A 13,786-nucleotide genomic window follows, 5' to 3' on the forward strand; every position below is an offset into this window, starting at 1 on the left:
CTAAAATTGGAAAAGACATATGAGAAGCCAAAAATTAGCTTTTGAAAGATTTATTTGGAGATCCTTACACTTGTGAAAGAATCAGGAGTCAACCCTCAACTTTTACCTAAGAAACTATCCAACCCCTTGCATGAAATCAAGCATGAATCAAGCAACCATGAACTTTCTTCTCCACACTTCAAGGCCGGCCAAGCAAAGGAAAGAACCAAGGGATCTTGAAGCTATTTTTAGTAAACTCCTATGCCATCCCTCTACTATAAATACCAACCCTCACTTCTCATTCCATCATCCCTCACTAATCCATCAACTCACATTCCTCTCATTTCTTTCATCTCTTCCATGCATAAGCCCTTTATTTTCCCTCTTCCTTTTAGCTAGCATTTTCCTTAAGGAAAACCACTCTTGGTCAGCGACCTTGAGGATTAGTTTGCGAAGGATCAATCACGAGAATCGGAGGAAGCCATCATGATCAGTCTTTGGAGAGTCACCAAAATCATTAAAAGTATCTTCTTCCTTATTCTTTAATTTTGTTCTTAGTTATTCCACATGTTTGCAAATTGTTTTGATGTTTTTCCATTGACAATATGACTTAATTTTGTTTAGCTAGAATAATTGCAATGACTGGATAAAATTCTTTTAATTCATGTTTATATTGTTTTGTGTCTCAGTTGTTCATGCGTCCAATTAAAATCATAATGTATTTCATGCATTAAAATATGTTTGATTGCATTAGAATTAGTCAATACTAATCAGATCATAACAAATGGACACGATAATTGGAGGATGCATGCTTAGTTTATATCTTAATTGGAATAAATTAGAGGCTCGTAATAGACGAAGAGATACATTGTTTCAAACCTAATCTATCCCTATTACTTCACATAAATTCTAAGGAATCCTTAGTTAAATTATGACATTGATTTATGTATATTTTTCTAAGTATAAGATTCGGTCAAACTTATATAAGATTTCCAGTTAATTAACGATCGAGTTGCCATGGAATATTTTCCGAACATTGTTAAGCATGATGAAAAATTAATTAAGTCAAAGGTTGTAATTATTCTAGCTTATTCATGTTATTCTTGTTGAACGTGTGAAAATTGTTGCTAAACCAGCACATTGCATATTTCATCTCATTTGCATTTAGGTTAATTTGCATTTAGTTAATTAATTTAATCTTAACATCTATCACCCTAAATTATTATGTTTTCTTGACCAACTTGTAAATTCATAATTTTTCAATTATTTGATTAATAGACATAGTCCCTGTGGAGATAATAACTCTTATACTTATTACTTGATAACGACTGTATATATTTGCACAAACCTACACGTTACAATAACCTGAGTATTATTCGAGACACACATCAACAAATTATTTAACTATCGACACCTGATCAATTTTTGATTTTGATACCCAATAATCAAGAATCCATGCAAGATACACCTTACAACCCTTTCAAATCAATGTCTAAGTCGAAAATGTTGAATTTATATTTTTCGCGTAATTTGTTCAACAAGCCTTAACATAGATAAGTTCGCCATTCTGATATTTTAGGGCAATTTGTTTCTATTGAAAGTTCACTAGTGCATTATGCTCAGTTATCTAGTCCATACCTAGAATGAGATCAAATTCATCATATCGTAATAGCATTAAATCAGTAGGAAAATCATAAGCCAAAAATTTTAGTGGACATATTCTACAAATCTAATTAATTAAGACACAATAACCAATTGGATTTGTTACTCTCACTGTATAATCGGTTGACTCAACAACTATGTTCTTTTTTGTTTACTAATGTGGCGCATATATGGGAATGTGTTGACCCAAGGTCAATCAATGCATATACATCAATATCAAAAAAGGGAGAATATACCGGCAATAACATCTAAAGCAGAAGCTTCCTCATGATTGAAAAATAGGAACTTCGAATCTTTTTCTATCTACTTTATGTATATCAGAAAAAAGATTTGAAGGAGATTTCTCGACCCGTGAAATGAAAAAATAGCATCTGGAGTTTTTTTGTTTTATATTCATCTAAAGGAAATATGAGAAAAAAAAATAAAAGAAATAAAATGAAGGAAATATATATATATCAAATTATAGTAATTTAATACACAAAAAAATTTTAAAAATACATAAAAATATTGATTTTTCTCAATTTCACGAACATGATCTAAGAATAAGATTAGTTGATGGAGGGGGAGGGGTAGATCTAGGATCAACCAGTAGCGAGAGAAGGGATCACTTCTTCCTTGAATTGAAGAGTTCATTCAAAAAATTCATCTATCTAATTGATGAACCATAAGACAATTCATGATTCAGACAACTAGTAAAAATAGAAAAGAATAAACGAATTGAGTTCATGGATTTACCTAAGTAAGGTTATGGACCAGGCAGGTGCTCTAGACTATGTTTGCTCCATCGTCTCAACAGCTTTTCCTCGACCAGCTGTAACATTTCTACTATTTCCCAGTTTTCTACCTCTTCGTGAAGTAGTCTCAAGTCTAACAGTATGTTTTCTAGAGTAGTTGTACCATTTCGGACAATCTTTAAAGAAGTGATCAGTGGAATCATATCGGGAGCAAGATCCCAATTTAAATAGACAATTGTCAAAGTGACTTTTACCACAATGTTCACAGATTGGTTTCTCCACATTTCTAACACTAGCCATACTGGCAACCGGTGAGTTCAAGGATCTCATATTACTTAGTCTCGGTCTATCTCTACTAGTGAATCCTAAAGGAGAAGGGAATCGACAAGCATCATTTTGAAATTTCTTTGTTGGGGAGATCTGAATAGATCTAGTTAGTCCCTGTTTATAGAAATTTTAAGACTTCATATATAACACCCTAACTCGTATCCATTGCCAAAATAAGGTTACGGATCATTATTACAAAAACATAACTTTAAACATTCAATCACATACGTTTCATGAATCATACCTAAAGTCATTCAAGAACATGTATATCGTCCTTATTTCGAGCCTTTAAGGCCTTAGAAACTCTTTAGAAATAATTTGAGACTAAATCAAAAATATTTAGAATTTTATAGAAAAAGATAGAAAATTTTACACTGTACGGATTTTGTAACGTCCCAAAAATCCCGAAACCCAAAAATCTTGAAATCTCAAATTTTTCTTTTTATGTGTGCTTAGCATTTCCAGTTAAGTGTTAATTATGTGATGGTAGGTCTTGGTCAAGGTTTGAGTTCGAACCTAGGGGTAAAAGAAATTATAGTTTAATTATTAGAAATTATTGAGAGAACCCTGATGGCATGTAGGTGGGCTTTTCAATAAGTGAAGGGAAAATTGGACAGAAAAGAGACTGCTGGCCCAGGGGATAAGTGGAATGTGGCTAATGTCAGAGGTCTGGGGTTTGAATCCTACTTTGCTCAAATAAGGGATTTATTTTTGCTTAATGGGTGGACAGAGGTGGCGTTGGAGTGAATTCTATAGGGAGTGATAAGAGGAGAAATTCGAGGAAAGGATGGGAGAAAAATGAGGAGATGAGGAGTAAGGATGAGGTGGAGCCGAATTGGGAACTTGGGCTTGAGAAATTCGGCTATAGGGGCTATAAATAGGTGCCGAATGGGAGGTGGCCAGGCTAATGTCGAATTCCCTTCACCTTATTTCGAGAAACCCTTTTCCCTAAAAATTGAAAACCCTTTGCTTTACTTTCTTTTCTTTGTGCCGATTTCTATCCTTCCTCTACACAGTTTTCTTTGTTTCACTTGTGGTTTAGCCAACTTCTTCTTTATTCTTCCCTTGGTACCAAATAGTCTTTTGTTTCCATACAAATCTTAAGGGGCCGAACACCTCTTTGGCCGAATACCCTTGGTGCCGCCACTACCCTTTCCACTCAGTCGATTCTAGTATAAGTATTCGCTCTTCTAATTGGTTTTTTTTGCTAAGTATTGATTATTGTCCCTCACTTCTTCTAATCAATTTTGGGTAGGAATAGGTATCGAATCTCAGTCTTTAGATCTCCACCAATTTGCTCCTCAGGAGAGAAACGTTGGTAAGTGTTCTTGATCTTAGTTGGCCGAATGGTCATAGTTAAGGGAAGGGGGACTTGTGTTGGATACAAGTCACCTATTATTTTGGTTTTAATAGTGAATATTGGTGTAGATCTAGGAGTTGATCGTGATTAGTGCGTAAAGAAGAGGCTGTTATAACTTGTCGCGCAAGGTAAGGTGAAAGGTGAGGTTTTGATTTTGGTAGAGATATGTTTTAAGCATGCGATTAATTGAAGGATGATGTCAATTTTAGGTTTGGGGCTAAGGAAACCGCAACATGTTTTTTTACCAAGTGTGTACATACATTGCACACACAAGTAGATCGGCAAATCCTGAAAAGCCGAAATGCCGAAAAGCTGAAAGTTTGGCTACGGTAGTCTTGCAAGTGCGTGAACACTCGTAAGGGGGAAATCGATAGGTTGCTTGAGGCCCATGGGCGATTCCATGGACTTGGGTTATGAATTGGCCAAACAGGCCAGAATGGGCTAAACAGGCCCGATGGGCTGTTGGGCACATAGTAGGCAAAAATTGATAATTGATGCTATGTGATGGAAAATTGTATGTGAGCATGACTGTAAATGTGATTTGGGCCTAGTGGCCAAATGAATGTGATTTGGGCCTAATGGGTCATATGAAAGAGATTGGGCCTAGTAGGCCATATATATATAGGTATGGGGATTTTCTTGGGCTTTGTAAGAGGTTGTAGGCCTAGTATATGATGACTGCATAAAACTTAATTAATTTATTAAAGACCATGGACAAGTCATAGGGTTAAGGTGTGGCAACGGGTATATGCATGTCTAGGATTGGATCTAGGGAGAGCTTGGTACTTAAGCGGTCTTAATGACCCACCTCCTCTTCTCTGGAATCCTATCTGGTGCATAGTATTTTTTCATCTTAGCTCACGGGATTTGTTAACGGGCCAAGGTAAGTAAAAACTCATAATAAAAAAATTATCGAAATGCCCCTAAGGGCAAAAATAACTAAAATAACCCTATGCGATGAGTGTAAGATTTATGGTTGCTACATGTATATCTGCTGCATTCATATGATATTCTGTTTAGGATGCATATTGGTTGGGAATTATGGAACGGAGGAAGTATATGAGGGTCGCATGGTTGCTTGACAACCGTCTATCCACCGACGGCTTTTAAAGCCCAATATGTGATTGGCAGCTTGCTGTAATGAAGGTAGTTCTGCAACGGGCTACCATTAGAGTGTTTCGGATGGGTGCGTCGATATTTATATCCCCACATGGTGTGTACCGGGGGACGGAGTTGGTATGTAGCAGATGGATTATTGGGGTAGGTTGCATTGTATTGCATTGCATGTATGTTGTATGGTGAATGATGTTTGCTTGTTACTTGTCGAGGGTGTACACACTGAGTTTGCGAAGACTCACCCCCTCTTTTATTTTTCTCAGGTGATGCTCAGTAGGAGGTTTGATGTCTGGAAGGACTCTGGGTGCCCAGCTAGCACGACAATTTGAATTCGTTTTAAAAGTATTTAACTTACTCACTTGTTAAGCAATTTTCATTTAGTATGGATTGTAATAAGGCCTAGCCCTTTTGTTATTGTTTGGATCTCTTAATTTCATGTGTTGTAATTATAAGAACTGGAACATGGACTTTCTAAACCATAGTTTTCTTTCAATACTACATTTCCGCAACTAAATTTTTAAAGGATAATTTTTCATTTATCGAATGTTTTAAACAAAGCTTCGCAATCAAAAAAAAAGATTTACTAATCAGTTGAGATGTAACTTTTTAAGGAAGGGTTTTCAATGAAACAATGTTTTCGCTAAAACACTTCAATGTGTTACGCCAGATTCGGCCATAACGTCTGTGCCGGGTTTGGGGTGTTACATTTAGTGGTATCAGAGCCGAGGTTGCAAAACTCAGACTGTGAAGTGGGCCTTATTACTTGGTTCTTTTTTGTGATTTAAAAAAAATTGATCGAATTACAATGTTTTGGAAAAGGGGAAGTCTTGCTGAGCGGCACACCGAGTCTCCGACGTCGAACCAAGTAAGTTCTTTTATTCTTAAACCTGTTTAAATTGTTGACAGTAGATTAAAGGGCTACTATAGATGATTATGTTAGAATGGAACTGAAGCCCGTATGATTCTAAAACTGTAGCGGATTTTTGAAAACAATATTCTCTTTAAATACTTTTATAAAACATCGGGTCAATTATTGAAACTAACTAAAACATCATAAAATTTTTAATCCAAAAAATACGTGAATCGATGATAAGTACTAGAAGAGGTGCGAGAAGCCGTGGCCGAGGTCGCGGAAGTGTTAGGGCTGAGTCGTTAGCATCAGGCCATATGCCCGATGTTGGAGTAGAAGAGGCTCTAGCTTCACTCGTAGCTAGGACTGGGCCGTATGGTCGGGCCGCGGGAGAAGATGCATTGTCGCAGGTAATGCTAAGGATTTTGGAGAGGGTCGCTAGGCCTAATAATGGCACGGGAAATCAATGGTCCATTCCGGAGTAGCTTTGATCAAACGGGGCTGAGGTCTTTAAGGGCATGGCTGGCGTGGCTCCTAACGTGGCTGAATATTGGTTGGAGGCCACGAAAAGGATAACGGAGGACTTGGACTGCTCACCGGAACAAAAACTAAAAGGGGCAGTCTCACTACTTAGGGAGGAAGCTTACCAGTGGTGGCTGATAGTGAAATAGGCCACTCAACCCGAGCAGGTCACTTGGGAGTTCTTCAAAGCTGCGTTCCAAGAAAAGTATGTAGGTGCGAGCTATGTGGATGTTAGAAGGAAGGCGTTTCTGAACTTGACCCAGGGAAACAAATCGGTGGTGGATTATGAGGCAGAATTTCTACGTCTTAGTAGGTACGCAAGAGTTATGGTGGCAACGGACTACAACTATTGTATTAAGTTTGAGGATGGACTAAGAGACAGCCTCGAGGTATTGATAGCTCCATAAAAGGAGTGATTTTTCTCAGAATTGGTGGAGAAAACAAAGATAGCGGAGGAGGTGAAGCTCACGTAGCGCTTAAATCGAGAGATGGAAAGGGGTAAGAATAAGAGAGAGGCTGAGACTCCTGGTGTTGGACAAAGGCCTAGGTCTAGGGCCAGAGTTATTGGGCTAGTTAGAGCAGGGCTCCCTGCTGCTAATCTAGGGGTGCAACCTTATGCTGATTGTGGGAGAAGCCATGGAGGCGAGTGTTGGAATAGGACGGGAGCTTGTTTAGCTTGTGGATCTATGGAGCATAAGATTAGGAATTGCCCTAGAATGTTAGCTCAGGTGCCAGTCATGGGCCGAGGTGGTGCTCAGCCACCAAGGGGTGGTCAATTGCTACAAGGGGGTAGTGGGCAGGCCAGGGGCGGTAACAGTAATGGACGTGGTCATGGAGCACTAGGCGAAAATGCAGGCCATGTTGAGGTGAAGCAGCCAGCTTTGGTTTATGCTGCTTATTGCCGAGAAGATGAGGATACCCTAGATGCGGTAACGGGTACGTTCATTATTTACGAGTTACCTTACACTACATTGATTGGTATTGGATCGACGCATCCGTATGTTGCATACAATATGACTGAACCTTTGGGTGATATGTTTGAAATTACTTCGGATGAAATGACTGTGATAAGTCCATTAGGTCAGTTAGTGGGAATGAATAAGTTGTTTAGGGAAGTACCCTTAGTAGTTCAAGGGGTTACCTTTTTAGCGGACTTGATGGAGTTGCCGTTTAGTGAGTATAGACTGGCTGGTGAAACACCGAGCCATCATGGATTGCGCTGCAAAGCGAATGGTGTTAAGAACGATGGAGGACAAGAAGGTGGTGGTGATTGGTGAACGCCGAAATTATCTGTCGAACGTGATTTCGGCGTTAAGGGCTGAGAAGTTGGTGCGAAAGGGATGCAAAGCCTATTTGGCTTACATTAGCGATACGGAGGTGAAGCACCCTACTGTTGAGGAGTTGAGAATAGTTAAGGAATTTTCTGATGTCTTTCTCAAGTAGCTGCCAGGGTTGCTGTCCAGTAGAGAAATGGAATTTGGAATAGAGTTGTTACCTAGTACGACTTCGGTGTCCATCGCCCCTTATCGGATGGCACCAAAGGAGTTAGTGGAACTTAAGGAACAAATTCAGGAATTGTTGGATCGAGGATTCATCCGACCAAGAGTGTCCCAGTGGGGAGCACCGATGTTATTCATGAAAAAGAAGGATAGGACTTTGCGATTGTGCATCGACTACTAGCAGTTAAACAAGTTAGCTATTAAAAACAAGTACCCTCTACTGAGAATCAATGATCTTTTTGATTAGTTTAGGGGAGCTTCCGTCTTCTCGAAGATTGACTTACATTCGAGGTATCACCAATTGAGGGTTAAGGAGGTGGATGTTCATAAGACAGCTTTCAGAACTCGTTATGGGCACTACGAGTTCTTGGTGATTCCATTGGGGCTGACGAACACACCGTCCGCTTTCATGGATCTTATGAATTGGGTCTTCCAACCCTACCTAGATCGGTTCATTGTAGTTTTCATAGATGACATTTTGGTTTACTCAAGAGATGAGGATGAGCATGATGCGCACCTAAAGATTGTGTTGTAGACTCTGAGGGAGAAGCAGCTATATGCCAAATTCAGTAAGTGCAAATTTTGGCTAAGGAGGTTACTTTTCTAGGACATGTGGTGTCAGCGGAGGGGATTAAGGTGGGTCCCTGGAAAATCGAAGCGGTGTTTGAAAGGAAAACGCCCAAGTCGGTGTCGAAAATCTAAAGTTTTTTGGGTTTGACAGGGTATTATCAACGGTTTTTCGAGGGTTTTTCAATAATTGCTGCACTGTTAACTAAGTTGTTAAGCAAGGGAGTACTGTTTGTTTGGACGGGCAAGCAGCAAGAGAGTTTTGGAAAACTTAAGAAGGTTTTAACTGAGGCCCCTGTATTGATTCAGCCAGTGCCTAGGAAGGAGTTAACAGTTTATAGTGACGCATCGTAAGTAGGCTTGGGATGTGTACTGATGCAAGAAGGAAAGGTGTTTGCATATGCGTCACGGTAACTTAAGCTCACGAGGTGAATTGCCCAACCCATGACTTGGAACTAGCTACAGTGGTTTTCGTGCTTAAAATATGGAGGCATTACTTATACGGGGAAAAGTGTATAATTTATTCGGACCATAAGAGTTTGAAATACCTCCTTACCCAGAAGGAGCTCAACCTTAGGCAGCGTAGGTGGGTGGAATTATTGAAGGATTATGATTGCACGATTGAATACCACCCTGGCAAAGCGAATGTGGTAGCCGACTCGTTGAGTCGTAGGGTTAACTCAGACTTGAGGGCTATGCTCGCCGGTTTAAGTTTGTTGGATGATGGTAACTTGTTAGCTGAGCTTCAAGTAAAACCAATGTGGGTTGGGCAAATAAAGAGTAAGCAGTTGATGGATGAGACCTTGGGTGCTCGTCTTAGGCAAGTAAAGAATGGGGAGACATTGGACTTCGGGATAAACTATGAAGGAGTGTTGTGTTTCCGTGGGAGAATGTGTATACCTAAGGACAATGATCTAAGACAGTCTATTTTGCTGGAAGCACATAGCAGCTTCTATGCTATGCATCCTGGCGGGAACAAGATGTATCAGAATTTCGGGAAGCTTTATTGGTGGCCTAGACTTAAGCGCGAGGTTATGGAGTTCGTAACTAAATGCTTGGTTTGTCAAAAGGTGAAGGTGAAGCATCAGTTGCCTTCAGGATTGCTTCAGCCAGTAAAGATTCCACTTTGGAAGTGGGAAAGGATCACTATGTACTTTGTTAGTGGGCTACCCTTAACGCCTACTAAGAAAGACTCGATATGGGTTATAGTGGATCGGTTAACCAAGTCTGCCCATTTCGTACCAGTTCGCACGGACTACTCGTTACAAAAGCTGGCTAGGTTGTATGTGGTGGAGATTGTAAGATTGTATGGAGTGCCAGTGTCCATAATATCCAATAGGGACCCACGTTTCACTTCGCAATTTTGGAAGAAGCTACATGAAGCGTTGGGTACTAGGTTGAACTTCAGTACGGCATTCCACCCTCAAAATGATGGATAGTCGAAAAGGGTGATCCAGGTATTGGAGGATATGTTGAGGGGATGTGTGATTGAGTTCCGAGGTACCTGGGAGGACTATTTGTCGTTGGCTGAATTTGCGTACAATAATAGCCACCAAGGAAGTATTGGGATGGCTCCGTATGAGGCACTATATGGGCGAAGGTGTTGAACTCCAACATGTTGGACAGAGTTGGGCGAACGAAGAGTTTTGGGCCCTGAGTTAGTAGCAAATACTGAGGATAAGGTGAAATTGATTCGGGATCGGTTGAAGGAGGCCTTGGATAGATAGAAATCGTATGTTGACCTTAAGCGTCGTGAGATAGAGTATGCAATGGGGGACTTAGTTTTCCTTAAGGTCTCTCTGTGGAAGAATGTGTTAAGGTTTGGAGGGAAGGGGAAGCTACGCCTAAGGTTCATTGGGCCATATCGGGTTGTAAGGCGGATTGGGCTAGTCGCTTATCAACTGGAGTTACCTCCTGAACTGAGCCAGATCCATGACGTGTTTCATGTTTCCATACTGAGGCTGTATTACTCAGATCCTTCACATGTCATAGCGGTTGAGGAAATCGAGGTCAGGCCAGACCTAACATTCGAGGAAGAGCCCATACAAATAATTGGTTGTGATGTTAAGGTACTGAGAAGGAAGTACGCTTAGTTAGTCAAAGTGCTTTGGCATAATCACATGGATGAGGAGGTTACTTGGGAACCGGAGGAAGCGACGTGATGTCAATATCCTCAACTGTTTGAATTAGGTAAAATTTTGAGGACGAAATTTCTTTTAGGGGGTAGAGTTGTAACGCCCCAAAAATCTCAAAACCCAAAAATCCCGAAATCTCAAATTTCTCTTTTTGTGTGTGCTGAGCATTTCTGGTTAAGTGTTAATTATGTGATGGTAGGTCTTGGTCAAGGTTTGAGTTCGAACCTAGTGGTAAAAGAAATTATAGTTTAATTATTAGAAATTATTAAGAGAACCCTGATGGCATGTAGGTGGGCTTTTGAATAAGTGAAGGGAAAATTGGACAAAAAAGAGTCTGCTGGCCCAGGGGATAAGTGGCGTGTGGCTAGTGTTAGATGTCTGGGGTTCGAATCCCACTTTCTCAAATAAGGGATTTATTTTTACTTAAAGGGTGGACAGATGTGGCATTGGAGTGAACTCTGTAGGAAGTGATAAGATGAGAAATTCAAGGAAAGCATCAAGGGTGTATCAGGGAGAAAAACGATGAGATGAGAAGTAAGGATGAGGTGGAGCCAAATTGGAAACTTGGGCTTGAGAAATTCGGCTATAGGGGCTATAAATAGGTGCTGAATGGGAGGTGGCCAGGCTAATGCCGAATTCCCTTCACCTTATTGCCAGAAACCCTTTTCCCTAAAATTCGAAAACCCTTTGCTTTACTTTCTTTTCTTTGTGTCGATTTCTATCCTTCCTCTACACAATTTTCTTTGTTTCACTTGTGGTTTAGCCGACTTCTTCTTTCTTCTTCCCTTGGTACTGAATAGTCTTTTGTTCCCATACAAATCTCAAGGGGTCGAACACCTCTTTGGCCGAATACCCTTGGTGTCGCCACTACCCTTTCCACTCAGTCGATTCTAGTGTAAGTATTTGCACTTCTAATCGGTTTGTTTTGCTAAGTATTGATTATTATCCCTCACTTCTTCTAATCGATTTTGGGTAGGAATAGGTATCGAATCTCAGTCATTAGATCTCTGTCGATTTGCTCATTAGGAGAGAAACCTTGGTAAGTGTTCTTGATCTTAGTTGGCCGAATGGTCATAGTTAAGGTAAGGGTGACTTGTGGTGGATACAAGTCACCTGTTATTTTGGTTTTAATAGTTAAGATTGGTGCAGATCTAGGAGTTGATTGTGGTTAGTGCTTAAAGAAAAGGTTGTTATAACTTGTTACGCAAGGTAAGGTGAAAGGTGAGGTTTCGGTTTTGGTAGAGATATGTTTTAAACATGAAATTAATTGAAGGATGATGTCGATTGCAGGTTCGAGGCTAAGAAAATCGCAGCACGTTTTATTACCAGGTGTGTACATACACTTCACACACAAGTAGATCGGCAAATCGCGAAAAGCTGAAATGCAGAAAAGCCAAAATGCAGAAAAGCCAAAATGCGGAAAAGCTGAAAGTTTGGCTACGATAGTCTTGCAAGTGCGCAAACACTCGTAAGGGGGAAACCGATAGGTTGCCTGAGGCCCATGGGCGATTCCATGGACTTGGGTTGTGAATTGGCCAAACGTGTGACAGCCCAAAATTGACCCTAGTCGGGAAGTGGTCTCGGGACCACTAAACCGAGTCATAAAAATAATTAACCGTCATAATTGATGCTCATTATATGTACATGTGCATGTGTGAAAATTTCGTGTTTGAATTTTGTTAATTGTAAGTGAATTTTATCAAATAGGACTTATGTGAGAAAATTTTGAAATGTGATGGTCAAAGCATAAGGGCCTATTAGTGCATGTTGAAAAAGGGGGGACTTGCATGTCAATTTCCCCCCTATTAGTAGTGGCCGGCCATGACAAGCATGGTAGACCAAGTGTGATGGGCAAAACATGTCATAGACATGTTGTGTTGGTGCATCATGGGTGGAAAAAAATAAAATAATGAGCATGGAAATTAAATAATGAAAGGGAATATGATGAAAACAAAAAAAAAGTGTGTGGTTGTTTCCCCCCCCCCTTTGCCGTGAGTTAAAGAAAAGAAAAGAAAAATTTTGTTCATCCTTTTTCATCTTCTTTTGGCCGAAAATTCTAAGGAAGGAGGAAGGAGTTCTTGCTTCATGTTTGGTTTGGAAGAGGATTAGGAGGAGGTTTGGCCATACTTGTATCTAGATCAAGCTCAAGAGCAAAGGGGAACTAAATCCGATAAAGGGAAGGAAAAAGTGGTCGAATAGCTATCGAAATCGTTCGACAACATCCGAGGTAAGTTCTTGAGTAAAAGAGCTTAAATTATGATTTGATTAGATCATGTTTTAAGCAAATTAAAATCATGCTCTTTGTGTGTGGCTATTGAGCCGAAATTGCAAGAATGATAAGTGTCTTGTGTTTGAGTTTTGCTAACAAAAATGAAATACGAATGTGCTATGATTTATTGTTAAATGTGCATGGTTATTTGAATGATGTCCGGGCTAAGTCCCGAAGGCTTTGTGCTAAGTGACCATATCCGGACTAAGATCCGAAGGCATTTGTGCGAGATACTAATTCCGGGCTAAGCCCGAAGGCATTTGTACGAGATACTAATTCCGGGCTAAGCCCGAAGGCATTTGTGCGAGTTACTAAATCCGGGTTAAGTCCCGAAGGCATTTGTGCGAGTTACTATAACCGGGCTATGTCCCGAAGGCATTTGAACGAGTAGCTATATCCGGTTAAATTCCGAAGGTACGTGATTTGGGAATGAATGATCTTGCTGTAAAAATTTCAGTTAATACGCTTGAAACATCCCAACATTGAGGTATGTTTCGTATGTGCTTTGAATTAGTTGAGCCCTTACAAATAAGTATTCGCTCAGTTGATAAATGAGCTACCGGCCTTTGGCTAAGTTGATCTTTGTGTATGAATAAAAGGGTTGGTAATGTGAAGTAAGTATGATATTGAAAAATTGTGCATATGAAATTATCCGTTTAGCTACATGAATGCTATACTTTTGTTGTGCTGGAATCCCTTGCTCAAAACTTACTAAGCATAAATTGCTTACTCCGTCTCCTTGATTCTCTGTTTTATAGATTTTGGT

At 40.0% G+C, this 13,786-nt stretch overlaps 1 protein-coding gene across 1 annotated transcript; it reads left to right on the forward strand.

The window, feature by feature from the left end:
* Window positions 1-9,311: 9,311 nt before the first annotated feature.
* LOC121214256 (uncharacterized) lies at window positions 9,312-10,709 on the forward strand. Its single transcript, XM_041087859.1, has 3 exons — window positions 9,312-9,686; window positions 10,056-10,216; window positions 10,436-10,709. The coding sequence occupies exons 1-3, from the start codon at window positions 9,312-9,314 to the stop codon at window positions 10,707-10,709; spliced, it is 810 nt and encodes a 269-aa protein (XP_040943793.1).
* The last annotated feature ends 3,077 nt before the right edge of the window (window positions 10,710-13,786 follow it).

This window comes from Gossypium hirsutum, chromosome A01, assembly GCF_007990345.1.
Source record: "Gossypium hirsutum isolate 1008001.06 chromosome A01, Gossypium_hirsutum_v2.1, whole genome shotgun sequence".
NCBI classification, from domain to species: domain Eukaryota; kingdom Viridiplantae; phylum Streptophyta; class Magnoliopsida; order Malvales; family Malvaceae; genus Gossypium; species Gossypium hirsutum.

What these genes read in the sequence shown, in the direction of transcription:
- LOC121214256 (XM_041087859.1), top strand. Translation starts at nt 9,312, where the DNA reads ATGCTCGCCGGTTTAAGTTTGTTGGATGATGGTAACTTGTTAGCTGAG. An exon ending in AATGCTTGGTTTGTCAAAAG is followed by an intron (nt 9,687 to 10,055) that starts GTGAAGGTGAAG and finishes AATGATGGATAG; the next exon opens with TCGAAAAGGGTGATCCAGGT. An exon ending in GAGGCACTATATGGGCGAAG is followed by an intron (nt 10,217 to 10,435) that starts GTGTTGAACTCC and finishes GAATGTGTTAAG; the next exon opens with GTTTGGAGGGAAGGGGAAGC.